Source organism: Anguilla anguilla, chromosome 7, assembly GCF_013347855.1.
Source record: "Anguilla anguilla isolate fAngAng1 chromosome 7, fAngAng1.pri, whole genome shotgun sequence".
NCBI classification, from domain to species: domain Eukaryota; kingdom Metazoa; phylum Chordata; class Actinopteri; order Anguilliformes; family Anguillidae; genus Anguilla; species Anguilla anguilla.
The window spans coordinates 40,224,041-40,251,414 of record NC_049207.1 but is presented as its reverse complement, the minus strand read 5'-3'; the positions used below and the strand labels follow the sequence as shown (position 1 = coordinate 40,251,414).

General features: G+C 40.0%; 1 protein-coding gene across 1 annotated transcript in view; it reads right to left on the bottom strand.

The window, feature by feature from the left end:
* Positions 1-27,374, bottom strand: part of LOC118232653 (gamma-aminobutyric acid receptor subunit beta-1-like) — a 79,376-nt gene that overhangs the window by 5,539 nt on the left and 46,463 nt on the right. The window contains exons 5-8 of the mRNA XM_035427744.1: positions 19,611-19,693; positions 10,488-10,622; positions 9,677-9,829; positions 4,439-4,689 (exon numbers count right to left, since the gene is read on the bottom strand). Of these exons, the coding sequence (XP_035283635.1) occupies positions 4,439-4,689; positions 9,677-9,829; positions 10,488-10,622; positions 19,611-19,693 (622 nt within the window). The remainder of the gene's footprint in view (positions 1-4,438; positions 4,690-9,676; positions 9,830-10,487; positions 10,623-19,610; positions 19,694-27,374) is intronic.

Here is a 27,374-nt window from a genome sequence, read left to right as displayed (position 1 = left end):
ATCACTGAAATAACAATCCAACAAAGCCATACAGAACTTAAAATAATGCAGTGTTTCCCGCAAGAAAGATTCTAGTGAAAGTGCTTGTGATCACCACACTGGCGGGAGGAACACTTCCACCAGCTGTTAGCTAACAATGGCTGTTTTTGGGGTTTACTGTTGTGCTCATCTAAGAAATTAAAACAGCTGTATACGAGTTTCCATGCTTCATTTTTAAACATGTTTTCCCTTCTGTTAAATGTGATGTTAAATTTGACACTTGAACCTGAAGAACAGCAATTTTTCTTTCAGTATGTGTTTGCATAAATAATCTTTGTAAAATAGAAAATCAATTTCTATTTTAATGTTTGGAATGATCAGAACAAGCTAACCAACTCGTAACGCTCTGTGCTGCCAAATACAGCTGCCAAAGCCATTGTCATCCATTTTATGTTAACAGCAGTCAGAGGTGTTTCTATGCTACAATTTGTGGACTTCTGGGTTGGACCTTTACCTGATCTGGGCCTCATTTCCCTAAACCATCTTAAGCCTAAAATGATCAAGAAAGTCAACTTATGAAGCATCTTTTGTTTTTGAGGCATTTCTCAGATACTTCTTAACGGTCTTAGAAATGATCGCAGATTAATACGCACCTCTGACCACTTACAGAAAGCTAAGTGTGTCTTTTAGAGAGTGAAACTGATGCTGACTGCAAAACATAATCAATGGTGTCACGGTTTCGGGCGGTTAGACCCAGGCGCAGAGTGAAAACTCGGGAGACTCAAAAGGAGACACAAAGACTTTACTACAAACGCAACACAAATAGAGAACAAAACAAAAGGCCACGAGGGGCAATATCCAGAACAACGCAAAATCCAAAAAAACGCAGAGCAGAACACAGGCAGGGCAAAATACAGGCAGGCGGAACACAGGCAGGTCAGAACATGGGCGACACAAGCAGGTAGATACAAACAAGCAGAACACATGCAGGCGGAACACAAGGAACCAGCACCTGAGTCAGGGAAACAAAGAACTTAAATAGACAGGGGGATAACAAGACACAGGAGAACTCAATTCATAATCAAACCAGAGAGGGAAGGGATAACAAGACACAGGCAAACACAATGATTGAATAATTGAACACAATAATACAATTCAACGCAGGGGAAAGGAATGACGGAAACAAACTGAAATACGAAACTTAGACATGCTGCCATCTGGCGGCGCAGAAAAGGAATAACTGTAACAAAAAGACAGAACCATAACAAATGGATCTAGAATATCACCAAATTATGCACATGATGTTGATGATATCAAATACATATTATACTGAGTGAAAGAATGAAAATGTTTAAATTCAGAAATGTATGGTATTGACATGTCTATTATTTTAGGCTGTGTCCTTATCAGACAGATGACTCTGAAAAAGGATGTGTTAATATCCAACACACTTGTGTTACTACTTTAGTGTTACTTTCAACACATTTTGTGTGAAAGTTACTATTTTTGTTTTACAAATATACAATTTATGTGTAACAAGGGGGGGGGGGGGGGCTTTTTAAGACAAACTGTGGCCTCAACTAGAAATGGAGGAGTGCTAAAATGACACATTATGTGTTGTTTTAACACATCTGTTTTGAGAGTGTATTAAAATAAGTTGTTGTTGGTTCATTGCGGTGTTGGGTAGGACCAATAAGGCATGAATGTGTATAGTAAAAATTTCATGCTTTAGAAAATCTGATGACTAAAGTGGTAAACTTAGGTTAATACATAAATGCAAGAAGAAAAAAAAAGGAAACAAAATACATAATGTGTGGCTGGTGTGATTGACGCAAGAACTGGAGGAGGGAGCTTTGGTAAGAAGGGAAACTGAAGAAAATAAAATAAAATGCAACAATAAATAAGATAAAAGGCCCTTGCTGTTTGCATGTTAATTAATCTATTTATTTATTTGAGGTCTTAAACACAGTCGTTCATTTGTAGACAATGATAACACATAACAAAAATGTCTTGCATACAAATAGGGCATATCGAAGGAGATTCATAAGACAAACTCATAGCAGTATGTGCCCAATATCCTTTATTCCTAGGCGCAACATTTTCAAAGGCATGATTGTGACCCAGAATTCACTTAAACTGATGACAATCTTGTTGCCTTGGGACTAAAAAATGAAAATATTCACATTAAACCGCATTAGTGAAGCTCATTCAATATTACAGAACATGGAAACAAGGTTGATATAACACCAAATACCTAGCTATCCACATTTTTTTTTCTTTTAAAAAGTATACAATACAAATAGGTATTCTATGTTGTTCAATCAATGCGTATGTTGTGTCTCATTAATTTCCTTCTAGCTGAGTTATTGTAACTGAATTTGATTGAATGCCTCGCCATCAGTTAATATCAAATGTGATTCGACAAACTTTTCAGCACCTTTCAAGCAGACAACAGTGCTAAAGATACACTTAAGTATCCTGCATGCACTCTCTGGATAAGTGTTGGTTTGGAAAATGCATGAAAAAATTAATGAACGCCCTCAAGATCGCACCATGAAAACAGTCTTTACCTCTAAGATTGTTCAGTAATGGGAAACAAGGCCCTGACTCAAAGTTACAGAGATAAAAAAAAGGTCCCATACCCAGCCAGATGACAGCAATCCCTGCTTCCATTAAGAATGCCTTGTGCCTTGTTCACAGTTCATGGAAAAGATTAAACTTAAGAATGAGATTTACAGTTACTCTGACAGCACAAGTTTAAAAGCCACTAATATTTCCTCTATGAAGATGTGAAGTTTTTTGTTCATAGAATAACAGAAAAAAGGGTTTTCTTGATGATACTGACCTGGATACTGCCCAGATGGGGAAAAATACTGCATACATTTTTATAACATTTCAGCCAAGAAACAATCCCATTTTCATAACATTTCTACAGTGAGCTCCTCCTTTTCAGGCATGCAGGTACACCCTGTATGCGAGAGTTTAGCAGTTTTGTTGGGGATTACTCTGTCTGGGGCTGGGCAAAGAAGCCGGCAGGAAAGAGCACCATGAGACATGCAATGACTAGCTCTGTCCAAGACCCTCAACGGGAGGCTCGACCTCCACATCTGCTCTGAGCTGACAAGCGCGGAATTAGGATATCTTCTGGCGTAGACCTCATCTTGTTGAAGGTGACAGATGTCCGGTGGGAGGCCTCGGTGGCAATAAAGGCTCAAGAACGAGGACTCCAAATGGAGTCAAAGTTAGCCTGCGGGCCAAATTCAGCTTGACTGATGAATGTAGGTGGACCTGTTGTCTCCACTCAGATTCATTTGAATGTACATGCAATGCAAGCTGTTAGGTCAGTTGTGATACTGAATGTTTACGGGTTGGTTATACAGACACATTGTATGTAAAATCTCCATTCAAAATTGAGTTTGGTCAAGGACAAGGCTTAATCTGTGTCTGCAAAACTGGCCCTACATGTATGTGCCTGTTAGCTGGTAAGGTTTTCTTCATTTGCAAGAAATTGCAGTTGAGCTGCATTCTGGGAGTGTATTAGTGATTTAAGGATTGTGGTTTTAAATCCCAGGGTGGGACACACAGCAGAAAAGTGGGATTCAGTACAGAGAAGCAAATGGTTACATCTGTGTTCTGGAAACGAACCTCTCCCACCCAGTGTTCTTGATAGTTTCCTTATTTCACGGGAGAGTTAATAGCATAGCACTTAAAATTTAGGATATTTTCCACTGACTCGCTTTACAGCTGATTCTACTTAGCTTAGCGTAGCGTTAAGATAATAGCATAGGTTTCAAAGTAATTACATGCAATTAATGTCAAGTCATATAATAATAAGTAGTGACCTGAGCTGGGCTGAGCCAGGATTCAATTGATACTTGATGCATAATACCAGTACAATACTGTTTAGTGTTTCTACTGGATTATTATTCTACTTTCTCAGACAAGTAAGTTTGCTTGTTTTTTTATTTTTAATTATTTTATTTTTTTTAATCTTACAGTTGACACTTGTATTTGCAACCTTTTATTTCCAGATGTCAACATGGAAATGAGCCTTTAGCTAAAGAGCAACACCAATTTCATTTGCAGCTTGTTTCATCTGCTGGACAGGGATGATTCACACGTTTATCCATAAACTTCACTCTGAGACACTAATAGTTACACATAACCTCACAGTCTCACTCACTATAAAAATAAAAAAAATAAAAATAAAATAAAAGATTACTCTACTGGCTGTGGTAAAAAGAGGCCCAAGGCTATCTGAAGTGAACTTTAAAATGAGGATGTAGCAGGAAAAAAATGAAAAATGGCCTCCAAAGAAGGCTCAAACAACTCAAAGGACCCTGAAGTTATGGGTTATCTGAAGAAACAGCCTTGGGGGGCATAACAACACTTTGACAGGCAAAACGAGGAGGGCAAAGTGCACTCTGAGTAACAAAAAAGAAAAATGAAGTTCCCCTACCTGCACCCTGTTGGTCTCTACCCTGGCCTTTTCATTGTTTGTTTTGGCAGCCTTGTCCGCCTCTTTCTTCTGGAGGTGAGGGCCCCGTCCGAAGAAGATGTAGTTGACGAAGGCGTACTCCAGCAGCGCCAGGAAGACGAAGAAGAAACAGCCCATCAGGTAGATGTCGATGGCCTTCACGTACGGGATTTTAGGCAGGGTCTCCCGCAGGTGAGTACTGATGGTAGTCATGGTGAGGACAGTTGTGATACCTGATTGGAGGGGGTAAAAGGCAACGGGGTGAGAGCCAATCGGAGCCAAGTCATCAGCATGCGCCACCCCATGTGGCGGAGCTGCTTCCAGGCATCTGCCGAAAAACCTGGTGACCTTCCAAAACAAGTGACGTGTACCATGTGGCAACAAGCCAGAGCACTGGGGGATTGTGGGATTGACTCATACATCTTGGGAGGGTGTGTATGTGTGTGTACGCATGTGTGTGTGTGCGTGTCTGTGGGGGGTGATGGCGTGGGGTGGGGGTGGGAGGGGGCTGTTGGCACTAAAAATTATTTGTTACACCCGACTGAGCCCTGCTGGAATTCCTGCTGACAGCAAACACACTGAAATCTGAGATTATTTATGATGAATTTCACCCAATATCTATCCTCCTGTTAGCAGTGCAGTCATTTACTACTGACGGCTCATCAATACTGCTAGCTTTGTGGCCACACGCAAACGATGCATATGCTACGTATGTCAGTGAAGAGCCACCAAAATGACCTTTTCAAATAACCACAAATGAACACGGAGTGGATCACTTGTAGACCTGCTGCAGCAAAGCCTTTGCAGTACATGTCTGGTCAGTGTTTTGCCTTTTTTTCCACAGAAATTTGCTCAAAAATATTGGATGCAAATGACCTCATTTGTATTGCATTGCTATAATACTGTGGGCATATTCCCTCCTGAACCAATGAACTAAATCCGCTCAGTTCAAAGTCTGGACTATCAATGCACACTCTCTGATGAAGTTTGCAAGTCATTAATATTCATTTCCTGATGCTAATTAGCATCAGATATTAAACTTCAGAGCAGGCAGAGATGCGGACTTGGAACTGAATCAACTCTAAAATTATTGACACCTTTGTAAAGATAAAGAGAAAAGACTATAAGACTATATTTTATTTCATTATGATGGAATCAAATAAAATTCAATATTTCTATAATTATACATGCCATTACAAAAAAAAAAAAACTGTCACAATTACTACGGTACCACTGTAATCAGTGCACAAGGATCACTGTGGCTGAGGTGTGGGCTCTGCTTCGATGTATTTTCCTGTGGTCCAGCCATTTTCCATGCTACCAGCCACGCGATACACCAGGAGAGCGATCACCAATCGGAAAAGACGTATATTTTTCCTATCAGTATGGGATATAGCCTAATGTATCAGTGCCCCACATATACTGTAATATAAAGTTTCTGCAACTTCTTTCCCTTGCACTCTAGACCCAATCCCAATTTAACCATAACCGCCAAAACAAATGCTTGACAAGATTACATAAATTGTGCAACATTGTGAAAACAGAGAATTGAAAACATGCACGCTTTATCTTCTTCATATAGCATATGACCTCATTGTTTGCGTGCTGCTTGTAGTGCACATACCAGTAAGATGTCTGGCAAGGTCTGACACACTTTGCTACAACTTTTCAGTGCTCATTATCTCGTGCTGGTTTCAGTGAGTTCCTTGTGCTATCGTTTCCCTTCAATATGAAGGTGGCGCACCAAGGTAATGGAGCTCTTTCAGTCTGGTGCTTTTATTCACTTAAAATCATAATGAAAAAACAGGGCTCCCAAAAGCAATCTCAATCTGCCAAAGCCTTGTCTCTGAGGAATTCTTACCATCTGAGAAATAGTGCTGACCCCCCCTTGTGTCGGGAGGGTAGAGATAGCCTGAGCCACGCCTCATACCGCGAGCAGTCGGCCGTATCGGACTTCCTGAAGGGCTCTGATAAGGAATGCCTGGCTCAACTCATAGAGGAAGGAGACATTTTAATAGACCAGACACTGAAGCAGCTAGACAATTGTGCATTGAGAATCAGTTCCCAGGGCAACCATGAACGTTTTACTGTTTTCATTGTGCTGTTTTTGGGTGGGGGGTTGGGGGTGGGATTACACATGATTTTTGTCTCATGAAGAAATGCTGCTGACATTTTTTGTGAAAATATTGTTCCGACATCATGTGGTTGTGTGCACAAGGAATTGGGGAAAACACTTCCTTGAATAAAATAAATGTGTAATTTTTTATTGTTTATGCAGAAACCACCATGGCATACCATGGTAATGAACACAATGGAGCAGAGGTGGGTTTTCAAGTAACATTTGCCTTTAACTTTGGCAGACAATTTAAAGCAAGAATTATTACTTTATTCTTCACAAACACAACAGAAAAGTGCAATCCATCTATCCATCCATGATCTATACCCGCTTATCCTGGGCAGGGTCGCAGGGGGGTACTGGAGCCTATCCCAGCGTGCATTGCGCGAGAGCCAGGAATACACCCTGGACAGGCTGCCAATCTATCGCAGGGCACACACACACCATTCACTCACCATTCAATCACACACTTATACCTATGGGAAATTTAGAGTCTCCAATTAGCCTACCTGCATGTCTTTGGACTGTGGGAGGAAACTGGAGTACCCAGAGGAAAGAACATGCAATTCGAACCCTGGACCTTTTTGCTGTTTAGGCGGCAGAGCTACCCACTGCACCACTGTGCCAGAAGTGCAATGCTTACATTTATTTGTATGTCAAGGCTATAGACAAATTTTGATGGACTACATGCCACATACTACAAGCACAAATCAAGGGCTTTTAAACTGAATGTTGGGAAATTATCAATTAACTTCTGCATGAGGTCCACATATGCAATGTAACTTTTTCACACTTGAAATAATTCAATTTCTTCAGCTTCTGCTGTCTTATTAAAAATTGTTGTGAAAATCCATTCAGTAGCAGTCAATTAATTATGGGATTTAATTAATTAGTGGGATTTACTTGGGATTAACACAGGTTTAAGTTATTGATACTGACAACAGTTAGACAAGTAGATTTTAGATTACTAAAGGTGATTTGAAAAGCAAACATTTTCCATGTATTGTTAATGCGTACTGTTATGTCAAAGGGTTTCATTATTTTTAACTGAATATAATTGCAGTTAATTGGGCTAGTAAATGACGAACAACGTAATGCAATTAACGCTGCAGTATGTTACAGTATTCTGTACTTTCTTGCAAAAAATAATCTCAACCCTGTACATTGAAATTAACCCAAATTATGTATTATAGTCATCGGGTGGCATGATATGCAAGATCTTGTCACAGTTGTCTTCTGGGTCCTAATTGTTTTACTGAACATGCAAACATCATAACTAGAAACAGTAAAATTTAGCAAAGAATCTTAAAGATATTCCAAATGTTTTTCAGATTTATAAGGGATACTGAAATACTGTGTTTTCTAAAAATAGAATAGAATTCATGAATAGAAACCTGTTTTTATGATTCTCCAACATTCATTTTTATTCTTATTTGGATAATTGGAACATGACTATTTACATTCGGCACATGAAATACTAGTCTTTGCCTTCATTTTATAGGATTTATTCATTGTACTTTAGGAACTTAAAATACAGTACAATACAATACAATACCTAACAGTATCATCTCTTTTAATTGACAGCTATGGTGTGATGTGGATGAGGAAAAAATGAAAAAATACATTTTAATTAGCTGTGCATATATCCACATTTGCATTACCAGTTGTACCTGTATTCATATATTTTTTTGTTTCTTCTTACTGTTTGTATGATGAGAGCTGGCTAGAAGTATAAATTTTGCTTAGCCTAACATTTTTGATATCAACTCTTAATTGCAATTAGTCAGATTTCAATAAAACCTCCTGAAAAGTCATTCTCAATATGGCGGCCAGAAATATGAGGTTCATGCCAATGAAAATTAGTTCCCATGTAAGTGACTGACACTGTCTACCTCTGGCTCGTTAGTTACCTTTAATCTACCTTTTCATGCTTAAGTATATTGTTTGGAATGCAAATTTCTAGCATGCTAATTTCAGCTCAATGCTCTCCGCAGCACAGGAAGATATCAAATCCCTATACCTCCCTGGTACTGTTTTGGGCTCTCTCTGGAGGCATGACATTGTCTAATTCAGCCAATCATGGTCTTCACTGGACAAGTTTAACCTCTAAAACCTGGTATTCGGAAAGTACAGTGGTGCAATACATAGCACTGTTGCCTCACAGCAAGGAGGTTGAATACAGGCCGGGGCCTTAATGCATGCAGTTCATATGTTCTCCCCGTGCTATTGTGTGTTTCTGTGTGGCGTATGCATGTTCTCCCCATGTCCGCTTGGGTTTCCTCTGGGCACTCTGATTTCCTTACACAGTTAGATTAATTGGTCAATGTACAGTAAACTGCCCATAGATATGCGCGTGTAAGTGAATGGTGTGCCCTGCGATGGATTGGCGACCTGTCCAGGGTGTATTCCTGTGTTTCACCCAATGCATGCTGGGATAGGCTTCACTCCCCCTGTAACCCTGACCTGGAATAAGCGGATTAGAGTCCTGCATGTGGCACATGTCATTGCCTGCCAGGCATCAGCACTCTACCACACTCAAGTCTTTCAATTCTCACAGCCCAAAAATTCAGATTACCACCCCAAGAGTGCTTGATCACATTTGTTTTTGTTCCCCCTGATTTCAGATTAGATTCAGATATGCAGCAACTCCACTGGCCTCCACCCCTAACAGCTAACAGCTCCCAACTTGGACTCAGAATAGAAGCAATGGAGAAGGCTGTTTACTGTTGCTCCCACATGGGTTTGGATCAATGAAAAAACCCACAGCAATTATCATGCAGCCTGATGTTACGCTCTCAGTACTGAGTGTCTCACTATTAATCCTAATGGGCGGTCGTCAGGGATGAGGGGGTGGGGGGGGGGGGTGATCGTCCCTGCTCAGTGGGGATGAGTTGCCTCTCATTTGGCTGGGCTGATGCTACAATTTGGTAGAAGTGAGCTTTTAAATTCCTCCTGAATGTTTCCAAAAGAATGCAGGGGATGTGTGGTTTCCACTGTGAAGCAGTGAGGACAGTGTAACACACACACACACACACACACACACACACACCTCTATAGTTTGTAATAATAGTATCTACATTAAGGATAGTGTCAGGAAAACACACCTAGGGCCACCCTTGCAGCAGATGCATCGTAGTTGATCCAGAAGGAGACCCAGGACAGGATGGTGATCAGGGTGGAGGGCATGTACGTCTGCAGGATGAAGTAGCCGATGTTCCTCTTGAGCTTGAAGCTCAGCGACAGTCTGGGATAGGACCCTGGACAATGAAGCCAAAAAACACAAAAACAAATCAGGAAATCTAATGAATAAACAAAAGCACCGCAAAAAGACGAGAACAGATTACGCAGAATGACTCTAAGCAAATTATCACAGAGAGTGGGAGAGGGGAAAATGGGATGAGGAAGATTAAGACAATTTCCCTAGCAGAACATTGGCAGACATACTCTGACGAAATGCTGTCTAATGACATTCCAATGATACTGAAGGCAAGAGCAACTTTGGTCCTGTTTCGGATCTAGACTAAGCTCCATGTCACACTCAATACTTGCCATGATGAACAATAGCTTATAATGCGCTTATTGTTCCTTTAATTGGCAGACAACTGTCAAAAACGTGTTACTGGTTAATTCATATTAATCTCATGACTTATCATGACGATGAGTCAGTATATGACCTAGAGAAAAAATGTTGTGGGATACAGTATGCTTTTGGATCCCATTGGCTGTATTTTTTGGCCAACAGAGCACACAGCATAAAACACACAGTACACATATATCACGATTACAACTTGAGAAAATAAACTCTGATATTGCTTCAAGTTATTTTACAAAACCTAAATCAAAGGAATATGTTTTAACAGCAGATCTCTCACCCTTAGAGCACATTCGTAGTGTGCGGACTTCTTCTTTGCATACCTGTTGTAAAGACCGCTTTTGTGGACAGCGTTCTGTAATTTATGATGGAGAACTGGGGCAACTCAATGTTGTCAACTCCTGTGACCGCACTTCCACCTTGCCAGTAGAACTCGATATCATCCGTTGTGTAGCCATCTGGAACAGAGAACGGCACGTGCACTATTTCAAACAAGACCGCCTTCACAAATAGTCCTGTTACAAAAAAGGTGCAAGTTTTCCTCTTGCAAGACATGGGCAGTGCCTGAAAAAAGGGGTGCAGTTTTAAGTCTGTGTCAAAAAGGTAATTTGTTCATGGATGACGAGCTCTAAACTGTGTGTGCTGACTCCCCCGAATGATCTCCCACGGGGGGGGAGGGGGGACGGGACGACGACGAAACACCATTTGTTTTTCCTCATGAGCTGTTGGCTGTTGTGTCACCCACCCCCACATTGACTCTACCCCCACCCCACCCAACCCCACTCCACGCCACCCCACATCTCACCTCTCCAAACCATCAACCTCTATGTCCTTGATTGGCCTGCTAGCTCACAGATAACAGTGGCTCCAGAACCACATGGATCAAAGCCCTGCCAAAGCAACATGCTCAAGTCTGTGGGAGTTTTTGTCTCCTTGAGAAATATGGCAGGCTGTTACTGCAGTGAAAAAATGACTCAGTTTCTTCCCTCCTCCAGCAATACATCCCCCCACCTCGGATTATATGATCATATAAATGCATTCTATGTTCCAGCACATTAGCAGGTGGTAGCTCCAGCAACGTGTCTCCAATAGCTTTGTCATAAGCAAATGAAGTAGATGCAGGAGTGACTTTGTGGATTCATTATCCATGTGCTTTTGATTATGTCTGCTAATGCAAAGTCTTAGACACCAAATAGCCAGCGTGTTGATGCCATGTTGGGCCAGCGTGGGTGTTTGCGCCTCTCGAGTTCAATGAATTCAATCAACTCTTACATAACTGCAGTGCTGCAAAAATATCTTACTCTTTTGCTAAGTCATTGCAGGTTATTAGTTTTCCATATTGTAGCTGCAGGCTTGTAACCACAAGGCTGTTTAATTATTATAGGACCAGTGATTAGCTAACTTAACTTACTTACTTACTTAACACCAAGATAGCTTAACCAAAAATAATGGTTGCTGATGAGGTACAGTATTGCTGTTTTCTTATGTTTTATTTGTCTACCAGTGTATTAAACATGACCATAAAATTCCTTGTTCCTACATGAGAAACAATATGCGCCCCAAAGTGTCCTAATTTTCTACAATGTTTCTTCTAAACTGTTTGCTTGAAATTCTGACTGTGCTGTGTAGAAACAATCCAAAACACAATCCAAAAATTTACTGTCTTTTAATTTTAGTCTTATAGTAATAGTCTTGGGGTGAGAAATTGTAAATGGTGCTGGGGATGTGGCAGGCCTAATGTGAGCAGTGACATACTGTTGTCATAGCCAGCATCCTGCTGCCGTGATATGTTCAATAAAACGATTATTATCATCCCATACACACAAAAGCAGAGAGATGAAAAAGATAGCAATATATTTTGCTCAGCTGTTGTTTACCGGGCATGCCTTGGTTGGGGGGAAACAGCCTGTGATGTGAAACAGCAACCCTGAATACACTGTCGTTTTATGAGCCACAGCACACCGCCGAGCTCCCGGAGGAGCCACCTTTGTCTGTCTATCGATTTTCCTACGACTTGCGCTTGGCTCCGCGATTCTCAGAGTTCAGAGGGGCATTAACAGAGACAGGCTGCGCATTTCACTTGTGCTAACCCCGGCACAGCACTGCCAGGGAAAACTCCATTGTGTGCCTGGCAGGTGAACGCCAGATTATCACAGCTACGACCCTTCGGGCGAATTCGGCCATCCAGCCACGCCGTGGGTTTGGCACTGCCGCGCTCACGGTCACCAAAATTAGGCCACTACCTGGCGCTTTATCGAAGGGCCCCCCTGCCAGTTCGTGCGATGTGGCACACATACTGTAACCTTTTCTATCTACATTGCACGGTGCTGATGATGTCATATCAAGGAACTAGCCTTCAGCCAGAACTACTCCGGTGGCCAGTGCAGGGTTTTCTGATATCAGAGAATCTGTTGGGTTTCACAGAATATCAACACATAATATATTTCTCTTCAGCATTGTTACTTCCTCTCTACTACTCTCTACTGGCAAGCTTGTCTCTTACACTGTCTTGAAAGTCTCCTGGTACTCTTCAACAGATATCTTACAAACATAGATCACATAGTATCTGTAACTGTAACATCTGTAACTGACTGATATAGTTCTTTGTATGAATTAGGTCAGCAGGCATGAGCTGATGGACATAAAATTATATCACATCAAAATATTTTTTTATTAGAGTAGATAGAGGAAACAGGATTAAAGTGGTTAGCACACTGTTTCGTGACAATTGTTTTTATCAGGAGAACATCCAAATTCATACAAATGAGAAGGTACCCTCCTCTTGATATTTAACTGCCCTCTTTGTAGAGTCAACTCAAAGCCTGGTGTCTGTGACCCAATATGTCCACAGCACCTCCAGCCTGCCACCCCAACCCTGAACCACCACCTTCAGGCAGTGAGTGACTTAAAACATGGATACTCAGATCTGGCCCTCAAATCCAGGGTTTTTATTTTATTCCAGGTAATTAACTGAACAATTAGTGCTACTGATTGGCCAGTCTTCAGACCTCAAGGACCAGCGGCTGAGTAACAGCGGCTTAGAAGCAAAAGAGGCAGAGTGGGAGTGTATTCAACTTGTGGGCTATCAAAAGGAGAGTAGCTGATGTTACACCTACGTTGCCCACTGACACAGCCAAAGTGTCCTTGAGCGAGGCACTAAACCCCATAATTGCTCCAGAGGCTACACTGTGGCTGACCCTACACTATGATATATCTGCTGATATCATGCATGTATGTAGAGGGACAATGTGTAGGGAGGACCTTGCATGTGCGTGTATCTAGGAGAGATATTCAGAAAAACAAATCCCAGCTACCTGGTGTAAAATCTTAATCCCTTCATGCCATTGCCACCTGTCTGAAACTGACTGGCTTTGTATTTGTGAACCCACACCCTCAGCCGCATAGAGGAGCGTGGTCTGTCCTAGGTTTCTTCCTACACGTCTTTAATTTCCACTGTTGCCTCTGGCTTGCTCTGTGGTGGTTTAGGCCAAGACAAATGGTAAAGCTGATTGTGATTTATTCTGAATGATCGGTTGACATGTATACACACTGGAAAATTTGATACATTACACAATGGAAAACTGGGCAGTCCGAGCACCACTTTTGTAACTGCCTACAAGCTAAATGTGGACAGGTTTTATGTTAAACATTTTTTATCCAATTTATTTTGCTTGTACTTTGGAGAGAGAGTAAAATAAATATTGCAACCTGTCTGATGGTGGATTGGTCATTACCTCATGTTTAAAATTGAACATCATGCATTTACACCCTTGTCACACCTACAGGCAATATAATATGAACGATAATATCCTTTTTATAATTCTACCGTGTTGTGCCATTGCGTTTCTCACCGCGAAAGCAACAAAATTTAATTTTGATATAGGCCTGATGCATCTGCAATATTGTTTATTCTTATGACTAACCATAGTGCTTGCACTGTCAAATATAGCTTTAAATGAATTAACATTAAACTGTAATTATAGTTATAATATAAATAATAATTAATATTATTCATCATCATCATTATCAACATCATCATAATCATTTCCCATTTAGAACCTTTCATATGCCAACTTTCAGGTCAGCAAAGCATATTGTTTCCATACTTGTTATGGAGAATTTTGCTCAGGAGAATTTTCCAGAATGCTGACTCCAGCTTTCATTCATACGACCTGTAAATGGCAAAGTTCTGGTACATTGGCTATTGACAACTGGTTTCCATGCCTCCAAACCAGTGAATGTTCCTTTTATAGCTTTGCTATCGGAGGCCTATGGTATTTGTGTTCCAGTGAAGGTCCCTATAACAAGTGCTTCAGAACAGTTCGAACTGTTCCAAAGAATCAGCTGTGTAAATTGATGCAAGACCTCCTCCTCACAATGACTACGTGAGAAGATCTTACTGTTTTATTTCGAATGTGTCAGATGAGGTCGTGGTGACTTTGTCAGACTTCTGTATCTGTGCCAGATGAAATGTGTCAGAGCTCATGATTGCTTAAGTTTCCAGTATAGACAGCATGGTAATGATCGGAACGGAATCTCATCTGACATCTCAATGTTTTATTTATTAATTTTTTTGATCCTCTTTCATTTAAATTCATATTATTTTAGCTGCTAGATGGCACTTCATCCTACAGCAAGACAATGGGCCTTATTCATGAAACGTGTACGATCACGTGATCATAAATTGGGCGTAAGAATGTTTTCATAAGCATTTAGGCATTTTTTTCTTATCTGTTCATTTGTTCATGGCTGTTTCTTTATTCTAATCACATGATCAGGATTACGCATACAATTTACAAACAGTCAGCATTCATCATCTCATACACCTGGGATGTACACAAAAACAAAGGTCAGCACATGCGTCATGAATTCCATATTGGCTTTTTGTAGGACCATTTTTAGGAACACATTAGGAACTAAAGTACAAATAATTTAATAAAAGTTTTGGGAATGAGGCCCATTGGTCCTAAACATACTGCTAAACCAACCAACCAACTCCCAAAACAAGCAGGAGCTGAAGATGGCTGCAGTACAGGTCTGGCAGAGCATCACCAGAGAATATACACAGCGATGTGATATCTGTAGGTCACAGACTTACAGACAAGCTGTCAATGCATGCAAAGGATATGGTGCCCTGAAATGGGGGTGGGGGGGGGGGGGGGGACGGACGGACGGACGGACTATGTTTTAAAAGTTCTGTAATTTCTACATGGTGAAACTGAAGTGTATTCAAGTACCCTTAAACAAAAGTTGTGATATTACATGATAGTACATTTTCTTCAATAGCTTTAAAAACCATACCTATATTTATAATGGTTTGATGATGTGTAAATATGTATCATAAAATGTTGCTTAATGTCTTACAATTGATATGTTTGATAATTATTTTCTTTTGTAGTTTTAACTGAGAGGTGGGCAATGAGGACTGTACTATACCTGTGTTGTTGTTGTTGGGATTTATGCTCCTAATTATTTTATTAACCCATCAATGAGCTGCCTATTCATGAATGACAGCTGAAAATGATTATTGGTGTCCATCTATAAAACATTTTACTGTGTTGGAATTTGCAGTTGAAATGCCATTATTTTATCGAGCTAATCAGCTAATTGAGCCAGAGTAACAGGTGGAAACAAAAACTTGTATACACACTGACCCACCAGTTCTGGATGACTACATTCATACAATTTATTATTATGAACATATTATGAGTGTGTTCAAATGAATGGCTAATATATGCAAATATAAATGTTTTCAGAACTAGACACACAAATGGCTGACTGAATTAGACAGTTCCTTCATATTTTTGATATGCTCAAATCCGTTTTGCTAGTATTCATTCCTTTTCTGTCTTGCTTATTATGTCTAATTTTGTCCATCTTTGAAGTTTTTAGAGAGTGGACTGCAGGAGATTTGGAGACTCGCTGGCTTTACTTTGGTTCATTTTAAAACTGTGATACAATTCAAGAGGGTAACAAGTTTCACCAGTAGACAGAACCTGACTTTTAGCTACCATGCTGAAGAACACCACAATTTTTTTCATACGATGCTGTTCACCAAAACATTTCAAAAGTTTTTTTGAAGGTACTTCATTATATGAAAAGAAAGGGAAAACAAAAAAAAAAACACATAATATTAATACAGCAATGTATGAATGTTTTACGAGCAGGAAATAATTCTTAGAAATCATTCTTAGGAAAAGATTCTTAAGTAAAGGATATGTTTTCCATCTTGACTAGAACAATATGAATATCAGATCAAATATAATCAGAATTAAAACAGCTAATATTTTTAAATGGCCCCCTCCAACACATGGTGCTTTGTAGAGAATCAAATACACTACATACATCAGCTTCACTCCACTAGCAATATCGCTAATACACCAGTCATATGAGTTTTCTGTGCAATAATGTAACCCATAACATGAGTTATGCTTAGATTCTGAAGGCTTTACTCTCTCTGACTCAGCTAACTGCGCCTGACTTTAGCACTGATAAGGAAGCCAGCACTTCAAGCACTGTTCATAGAAGCCTTGTTATCCTGTTTTCATAAGCCAGATGACCTGACCTGCCCTGACACGATGTGGCTGACGTACAATGGTGCATAGCGTAATGTGTTTCTCTAAAACCCCATTTAATATGTTACCGGGTCTAACCTCCCCAGTGGCTTCTTCATGTGTAGCGAATGGGCCTGGTCAGAATGCAATTTATCTGCAATTAGGGTCATGGTGGGTACTGCTGCAGTATGAGTGTAGGTGGTGCTAAACATGGCTATTAATAGTGGCACTAACCCACCGAGTGAGAATTCACAGGAATTAGCATTTTCCTCTGAACCTAAGCGCTAATGGCTCTTCTATGTCCATGGCTTTCAGCTGTTTCTCACAACACTCATGAATACATTAACCAGATTAAAGACCGGAATGTTTCTGTATTATGCTCTCGAACATGGGGCTCACTAGCCTAAGCGTTTTACCCGGGAGAATTCAGTAGCTGACTGAATAATTCCATTTTTCATGTTTAAATCCAGCCACATAATTAATCATAGCTACTTTGCCTTTCCATGACAATTTTAATCCCCAGACAATAGCAATCTACCGCTTGGAAACTCAGGCAAAATTAAGTAGAGGCAAAATACATCCCAGAACACAGGAGATCTACATTGTTTTTTTTAGAAGATTATTTAATTGCATAGTAGAGGTAATTGGTAATAGACTAATATTCGCAAAGCACCTCTGCTAAGGCTTGGAAAAAAGACATCAGTGGATAAATGGAGAAATTGAAACCAATTCAGATTAAAGAATATGCTTCAGAGTGATTAACTATGACTCTAGCAAGCCAACTAAACACATTTAAGGTTTGAAAATAAATGATAGTATGCGCACAAAGCAGGGATCCCGGAGGTGCCATCCCACCTTCTAACTATAAAAGGCACTTGTTAATGAGATAAACACTCACATCAGTAATTCCGCCACCTAAAACCCCAGAAGAAAAAAAATAAATATATTTTTTGACATAATACAAGTGTCTTGGATGACAAAAAAAGTGAAAATATTTTCAAAATAATTTCAAATATATTTCAATATTTATTTTATTTTTATTGAATGTCCCTTGTAGTGTAGGTTTCAGCTTAGTAGTTTGTACGCTTTTTGATCTTAAGACCACAGACTCGTGTCCCCTGTGGAGGGATCTAAGGAGGCCATGCAGCACAAAAGGAATTGTGCTGCACAGGAACTGGCCAGTGCACGTGACAGTCTTGTTTCTGTGACGGTGGAGGCAAGGTTGCGAGAGAGACCGAAGGACAAGCTTGCGACAGACCCGATATGAATCACAGCAGCCCTTTTACCACGCAGACCAAACATTTATAACATTGATCTAACACCTCAGACAGTGAGGCTTGTGGCTCGGCAGGTTTGTATAATTTGTGTCAAAGTAGATGCGTGAAGGGTGGGTGCAGGTGTCACCAAAAAAAAAAACAAAAACCCAGAGAAATCCCAAAGACGCATCTGTGCCTCTGACAGCTCTGCTAAGCTTTCCAATAATCTTATGCACTGCGTCAGCCGTTAGCACCATTTCCATTTTGAGTGATGGGAGAAGACAGCTAGCAAAGTAGACCGAGGCTTCACGAATCCCAAAATAAGGCTCTCGCGTGCACTTAATGACCGCTCGCAACCATCCAGAGTGTTTCTGTTACGGCAAGCAAGGTTATTAAATAGCTTCACAGGAGTCTGGGCTTGATAGAATATTATTGCTCCACTCATTATGGGGCCTTTGAAGTCTCATTTTTCATCATTAAGCTTAACTCCCGCTGCCAAGGCAGTGGACTCAAAAACTGGATGTGTACAGTGATTGCTAACAACCACCTTTACTGTTGTGAGGTGTTTTAGTTGTTGCTGGCAATGACAACAGAAATGAATGCATGTGGGAGTCAATGAAATACTCAGAAAGCAAGTTTATGTCCATGGGAAGTACTCCATTACAGTTTCTAGGGGAAGTGTAGTTAGTGGCATATCCAAATCCAATACCTTATTAGGAAATGCTGAGATAATGCGTTGTATACTGATGGTTTGTATTTCCTAAGTTGACCAATGGAATTCATAAGTTATTGTGGAGATTAGAATTTATACAGAAATTGAGGCAAAAATAAATCAGCCATTTTAATGAATTTTGTGGTGCATTGACAGATGTGAAAATTAAATAACAGGGCATGATGGACAGATGCTACCCCTACCCCTGGCTATCAGTTCATCAGATACCTTTTTTTTAACAGTGATTTAAACATTCATAAAGCCCTTGTAAGCAACCAATGTTCATTTTCGTCTGCACACACAGAATGATGAAAATGAAGTTTTCTGAGTTCTTGGAAACCAGTCTAACCAATATTTATTTTTTATATCTCTCATTATCTATTTCAGCAATTACGCATGAATAATTATTGTTATTTTCTTATTTAAACTGAAATTGTAACTCAAATTAAATGTCTTAAAGTATTTAAAATCTGTTGAGAAGACAGTTACACCTACATTTTTCAAGTTCTATGGTAAAGTATGACTTATTGTAAATTTGGTAGAATAATATTAGTGTATACAATATTAGTTTATACAATATCAAATGTCCTGAATGGTGGAAAAAATAATTACAATTGACAAAAAAATAAAAAAATTGACAAAGAAATTGATAAAAAAAGACAAAGCAAACCTGTATACAGTGCAACTAGGCTGAGTGAGTGGAATCATGCCATGCTGTTATTGCATGAGGCTGTTTTTTTAGGGTCAGTGTCCATCAACTATTTTACAGCGCACTGATTGGGGTGGTGCAGTGCACATGAGTTGTTAAATGGGCATTGGAGAACATGGGCCATGGCAACCAAGCTTCTTCATTGTACTCTGTAAAGGCAGGAGTATTTAAAGCAGGGCCGATCAATGGGACATAACTGCATAATGGAAACTCACAGCTTTCAATCTCCAGGGTGCAGTTCTGTTCATCCAGGGGGTACCTTCGCAGGTCCATCATGCAGGCGGCAGTGGTGGTGATCCTGGGAGGGAAGCAAGAAGAGAGAGAGAGAGAGAGAGAGAGAGAGAAAGAAAGTGAGACATACAGGGAAACAGACAGACCGAGCAGTCACACACGAGACATGGCGTCTCAAACAACCACTATGAATGCTGATGAAGTATTCACTAATGTTCTTTTATGATTTTACCAAAAACAGGGGTTCAGCTCAGTGCCATTTGTTTTTCAGCCCTTGTTTCCCGTAGAGATATGTTAGATTTCATTATCCAGTTGTCCAGACTTTCTGCATGTAGGGCTCTAATGTGTATTACATTGTATAATGGCTTCATAAACCATATAAACAAGAGCTGAGAAAATGCAACAATGCCAATTTATGAAATTATGAGATGCCTCCCCTCCTGTACTTAAAAATAGGCATAAAAGGAAAACTGCTCACTGCACATCAATAAAGATGATGGTTCTGATGTGAAGACGGACACGGCAGCCAAGAAAGCTAAAGCCCGTCTACCGTGTAATACTCCCCACAGTCCCGAACATCGCACAAGGCATCAACGACAGCCTTTTCTTGCTCAAGCTGGTATGCACAGATTTCAGACAGTACATGCTGGTCAGACTGCCTGAAGTGATAGACACCAAGGAACTGAAAAATGACGAGGGAAAAATGAACGTCCAACTGCAAGCAAAGAACACAGTTCCAAATGCTAAAAACTGTGTGAAAGACAGCACGAGCAGAACTCCAGGATTGAACCTGTTGAAGCCGAGAAACGCAAATTGCGTCAGAAAGCGCTTGCTAACCTCCGTCAAATAACTCTCTTATTTCTGAACGTAGTCTCATTTTCTTTTTCGTTTCTTTTGTTATGCAGGGGAGACTTGCAACTCAAATATATGATAAAAACAAACCAAAAAAAAGTTTTTTTGTTTGTCTTTATCATATTATCATATATGATGCTAATTTATTTTTATTTCATAATTTATTATTGTTGAACATAATTATTGTTTTAATTGGTTGCAGAATTATCAAATCAAAACACATTTTTTTATTTTGTTTTTATTTTATTTTACCATTTCAGTACTCTGAAAGTACTACCTCCAGGTACTCTACTATAAAGCAATGGTGTGTTCTATTGGCATGACTGTATGATATTGTTACTTCGTACAACCTATTCTTGTAATATAAGATGATATACCTGAGCTGACACCTTCATCTTAGATAATACAGTCAAGTGAAGGCATTTTTTAGGAAGCGAAAATGATTTTTTTCTCAAATAATAGGGCCAAGATCCAAGATCTAAAAATGAATAGTGACAAGCAAGCTAAGAGCAATTCCTAAACATACAGTACAGCCAGAAAATAAGGTCATGGGAACTCAGTTGACCAGCAAAACAGAGCAGCACAAGAGTATCTCCATCCACAAATACCCATAACTGAACACTGCCAAATACTTTCTTTTTATAATCCTCTGGCCCACACAACCCACCACCCAAAACACACAATCCTCCATCAAAAGAGCAATCCAAATGTGCAGATGGTTCCTCTAATTGTTTCCAACCGCAAATTCCTTGACACATGGAGGCTGTTTCCAGGAGGTGCAGAAAATTGCTGTTCCCCAATGTGCTGCAGTAACACAGGAGAGGTTCTATGGTTTAGGGAAGCTCAAGTAGCAAAGCCCTCGCTGCATATGGGTGCACACAGTAATGACCCGAGACACATGCTCAATAACGCTACTCAGTAAGAATTCTGACCGTAAGGACAACACAAGAGTTTTTTTGACTCCTGGGTGATGATGACACTGTTGTCCCAACCATATGGCTTTCCCAAAATCACCATAATATTAACCTATATGACAGAATTGCTGGGCAGTGGAGTGGGTAGTATTGTCACCTCACAGCAAGAAGGTTCTGGGTTTGAATTCTGGCCTGGGCCTTTCTGTGTGGAGTTTGCATGTTCTCCCCATGTCCGTGTGGATTTCTTCTGTCTACTCCGGTTTCCTCCCACAGTCCAAAGACATGCAGGCAGGCTAACTGGAGACTCAATTGCCCATAGGTATGAGTGAGTGAGTGAATGTTGTGTGTCCCCTGTGGTAGATTGATGACCTGCCCGATGTCCATTCCTGCCACTTGCCCAATGCATGCTGGGATAGGCTCCAGCACCCCTCGCGACCCTGACCAGGAATTAGCAGGTATATATAATGGATGGATAGGTGAGAGATTTGGAATATAGGAAAAATACATATATTTGTCAAAAATTGACAAAAAAAAAAATAGTTGGAAATGCTTCAATAATAAATTACGTATCATGAAGATGCATTGAATAGTCTAAAGTCAATGCAAGAACTCACAGAATAAATCTGTCTTAATAAGTCTTTGATAAGAAAAGCCTACGGCTCTGACAGTATAATGGCTTACTGTAGATGCTAGAAACCAGCACCAATAAGCTGCAGAAGACTGTACATAAATAATTTAACCTGCCACTGAGTTTCTACTGTTTTCCTGACACTTGGAAGTATCCCTAAGCTATAAACATTGAGATCAACTGGACCCTGATAATCGGACAAGTTCTTGTGTAAAAAGGTCAGTATGGTAAACAAAAACTGAAAATTAAAATGAAAACTTGCCATGAAAAAAACAAAATCATAACCTGAAACAAAAACAAGAACCATAGATGTCCAAAAAGACTAAAAAAAAAAGAATTTTTGCCTTAACCAACAATAAAATAAAGGTCAATACATTTTTATTATGGTTTTAGTTACTTGAAACACAAGGCAGCGGTGATAAACAAACAATGTATCCACCGTCAATAAGGCACGTGTATTGCAAAGCATTCACTTTTGTATTTCCTCCTTGCCCATGGAATGCTGCAATTCCAGAGCCTAACAGCAGGGGGCATGAGGACAACAACAGGTCAATGCTTGAGATAGTGCAAGTGTTTGGCCAGTGGTGGGCACCTGGCAGGAGAGGCACTGAGGACACAGGTGGCCATTGAACCTCAGCAGTGCCAAGCAGGTCACTCCCACTCAGTAGTGTGAAGCAGGTCACGCCCAGTTCTCTTGAGATTCACTATCTGGTAATTGCACAGCAGGTGTTTTTACCCAGAGCCTGCAGCTTGGCCCACCCTGCCCCCCCCCCCCCCCCACCTGCACTCCAACGCGGGCATGTGACATGCGAGCGTGAGATAGAGAGAGAGGGAGAGAGAAAGAGAAAGAGTGGGAGAGAAATGAGGAGGGGATGGAATGGAAATGGAATGGAAAGGGGAATCCCATCGCAGGACAGAGGAGTGTGCAGGTTGTAGGTGTGTGTGTGTGTGTGTGTGAGAGAGAGAGAGGGATAAAGATATATGCTCCAGTACAGTATGCTGGTTTTAATTAAAAATGTTATTTGCTTGTTTATGTAAAGCCTTTACAATGTATTCAAATATGTCCTTTTAATAAAGCATTGTGAATTGATTTAGAAACCGGAAAGGACAACAAAAGTGAAAAAGAGAGATAATGATAAAGAGAGAGATGGGATGTGGGGTAAAAGGTAAGACCAAATGCTTGGACTGAATAAATTCATAATTATCCCTAAAATCAGAGTGTACTCAGAGTATACTAATCAATGCGCTTCCAGACTTACTGGATCCTTTTTAGCAGTGATACAGTATGATCAAAAATTCATGTTTCTGCTTCAGAATAGCTTCGGAATAGCACTAATACTGGTGACAAGTTGCTAAGCAACAATAGAATGGGAGCTTTACCATTCAGTATTAAGATAACTATACAATATATACAGATTCAACACAATAGTTTAAAAAAGTTTGTTCAACAAAGAGACAATGTAAAGCAGTGAAGCAATCTTGAAATTATCCCAGCCCAGTCTCGTCTGTAACTAGTGTTAAAATTGGACAATAGCATCTATCTGGTAGATCATAAAAAATATTATTTCACCACCAAAAAATCATATTTCATCATAGCAACAAGATAAAGCCAACAACAGCCTGAAGGTATGCCAATGCAGCAGAGAAGAATGCAGCTCACTGAATAGCAAACTAAACAGTCCAGGGGCAATTTCAACTTTAACTGACTAGTAACAAATTTGCCAATGGAATCTGTGGATAAAGGAGAGGCCACAAATGTGGCTCAATTGTGTTACAGTACGTTTCATACACCAGTTTCCCGTGAAGCTAGAACATCACAAACATTTTTCTGATGTTGGAATATTATTATATTGTAATCTTAACATGTAATCCTAACATGAGTATTGGCGCAAAACCTTTCATAGTCCCTCATTTAGCACACTTGTGATCAAGGAGTTTATGATCCAGGACATGTATAATTACACCTGTTTTATACGTGTGATCTCTCAGCATTTCATTTCAAAGTAAAGGAGAACTTCATTTTTGTATTTTCACCAAGATAATTGCATTTGAGGCACTTTATTTTGACCAAAATTATGAATGTGCAGTATTGTATATAACTAGTATTGTAGATGGAACAAGTGTCTTGCTTCATTTAAGCTATTTTCCAAGTCTCTGTGATGGTCACATCTGGAGTAATAAAGCCTTAAATAGACTACTACCTAAATGGGTGAGGATTGGCCAGACCTGGCATCTGCGTGAAGGGGTTAAAACCACTTAAATGTGCAGTACTAAATATACCAATATGCCCTGACATATGCACATTACTCACAGTATACAGTTAGATTATTTCCTGGAGGTATACATTTTCCCCAATTAAAAAAAAAAAATGTTACTTGGTAAAGAAGACTGAGTCTGAGCATGTCAGTGTTTGAGAAGGAAGGAGAAAGTCTCTCGCACATATACATGTCTTTGATTCTCTCTCTCACACATACACATGCACAAAGACATTTTTTTTCCTGTCAGCCCTGTTGTTTATCTTGTTGTCTCCTTCCCTGGCAACTGTGATTTCTGATCAGATGTTCATTTCACTAATGAGAAAAATAAAATGAATGCCATGTCGAATTATCTCTCCGCTGAATAAGACAACACCACACATGCATCAAACAGCATCTGTCTCATTGATAAATCTGACAACAAATGCTCCATCATTTTAATTCACTTTAATTCACAGGACCAGACTTATTTTCAGAAAAGAAAATGATTAAAGCCCTAAAGTAGGCAAATCCCCAAACAGGAACTTTCTTCTGATCATAGATGGGGGGGGGGGAGGCAAACACATGGATTCAAACCCGAACACACACACACACACACATGTTTGTATTGCTATACTTGTGAGGACTTCCCATTGACTTACATTCATTCCGTAACCTCTAACCCTAACCCCAACCCTAACCCTAACCCCAACCACTACATGCCTAACCTTAACCCTAACCTTAACCTAATTGTAACCCTAACCCAAAGTCCTAACCCTAAAACAGCCTCTTGAACTTGTGGGGACCACCAAAGGGTCCCCACCTTGTGTAATTTTCCTCATCTTTCTATCATTGTGGGGACATTTGGCTCTCACAAAGATAGTAATACATGCCCACACACACACACACACACACCTACAAACGCCTAACATGCAAACATTCAGTGACCCACAGGTTCATGCACAAAAACAAGCGCACGCCTGCAATGTCACCCACAGCAGTAGCCAGCGAGTAAAATCTGCCAGTGAGTGAAAGCCAGCAACTCATCAGCACTACCGTAGGAAACATGTCAAACTCACAAATCTGACTCACTGCAGTAATCACACTTCTGCTGCTTTCTTTCTCCCCTCATTTTGTTATCGTGCTGAAATTTCAGGGAAACAAGCCACATCCCACCGGCTATGTAGACAGAGGCAACGGGCTCTCAATCTGAGGACCCAAATTAGAAGGCGCAACAGCAGGGTCTTATTTAGTTCAATTAACTGGTGCAACTGTCTCCGTTATCAATGTAGTCACCAAGGCCCTCGAAAGCCACGCTCGTAAATCTACTTCCCCAACATTATCTGCGTTGTCCTCTCTTGGGCGTGGCTGTTCTCGAATTGAGAACCTAAGGGGGAGTGGACAAAAAAAAAATCACCCTCATGAATATTGATCACCCCAGCCTCTCAACAGTTCCCATGGTGGGTACATGTTCTCAGTAACATGTGCCATATCTGCAGGAGAGGGGGAAGCGGAGAGACAGGATGAATAATAGATGAGGCCATAAGAAGGACTGAAACATGATGGAAACCAAAGGGCATGTTCGCACTTTTTAATTGATGTCATTGCCTGCTTTACACCAGAGGACATAGTGATGGATTGTGCAGTGATAATCAGTAAGGTCAGTGAAGGATTCATTAACCATACATATCAATAACAACACTTCCATAAATGGATGATTCCTAACCATGTAGTAGGGTGTTTATATCTAACATATCTATTAAACCATTACTCTAAATACTGCATGCCTATGTTTAAATGCTACGTGTTGTCATTTATTTTTGCTTCCTTATTTTTGGGAGAAAAAGTTGACTGAATGCACAAATACGAACATAATTTGATCTTCCGAAACTATTTCCACTATTTTCGAAAAAGTTTTGAAAACTGCCTTTTTCAAATGGATGATTCTAGGAGAACTAAAATTATACAGTCTTTCATTATACATGTGGCTGAAGTGTACACGCAGTTTTGAGGTTTGGATCAGGAAAAAAATTGAATAGTTTTCAAAGCTCTGCGGCGATTTACAGTGGATTACAGGTATCAGAAAGTTAGACAGAGCATAAACCACAGACTGTGGTCTGTCTAATGTGATGCTCTTTCAAACCCTGTTCCCTGGAACCTTCTCTTCCCACTCTCAAAAAGATGTTAATATCCAACACACTTTTAGGGTTATCACTTTTCTGTTACTTTCAACACATTTTGTGTCAAAGACACTACTTTTGTGTTACGAATACAAAGGGAGATTTTTAAACACAGAATGTGATGAAAGTAGCGCAAAATGTGTGGTTCTTAAATAGAGGTGGAGTCGTGTTAAAAAATGATGCGCTGTTAACACATCTGTTTTGAGAGTGCAGAGGCAAAACTGTGGAAGATTATTTAGAAACCTGTGGGACTCCCAGCCTCACAGTGCCATTATCAGGATATGATTCCAGGCTGTGGAATAAAACAGAGTGCCAAGGACTAATGCTTAAGCTGGACATAAAACACAAGAGCCCTTATTACCAAGTGGTAAGAATGGGTTTGGATTTAAAAGGGGTAAATCTGAAAATTCTATGAAGTGTTTCTGGTTAAGGTCATCCCATAATTATTATAATGTAAAAATGTACTACCAGTGTGTGAGTATTGAAGTTAGGAATGCATGCTAAAAAAATTAATACTGTTCTTCTTCAGAAAGAGGTATTCAGTTTCTATGAATACGACACTGAAAATTTTAGTTTAGCCTTCCTATGTTCAAGAAACCGGAACCCAAAACTAGTACACCTGGCAAATTAATGCATTTTCATTATATTTGTTGATACCAGCAGGTAGCCCACCTGGTGAAGTATTGCACATCCCGCCAATTCTGAAGGATAAACCACGTAATCCTGAAAGACGTGGCAATCAATGGCAGAACACAGCGAGAAACTCCTCGACTTCGGATTCTCTGAATATGAGGCCTTGGCAGAACCTCTAGGTGCCGCAGCCTTCTGATGGTCACAACAAGCCAAGCATTCTTTTATTAAAAAATAAAGGACATGGAAGCGAAACCATAATTAGAATTCCTTTCTCTTTCATTCCATAGAAAACAAACTGTGTCCCAGC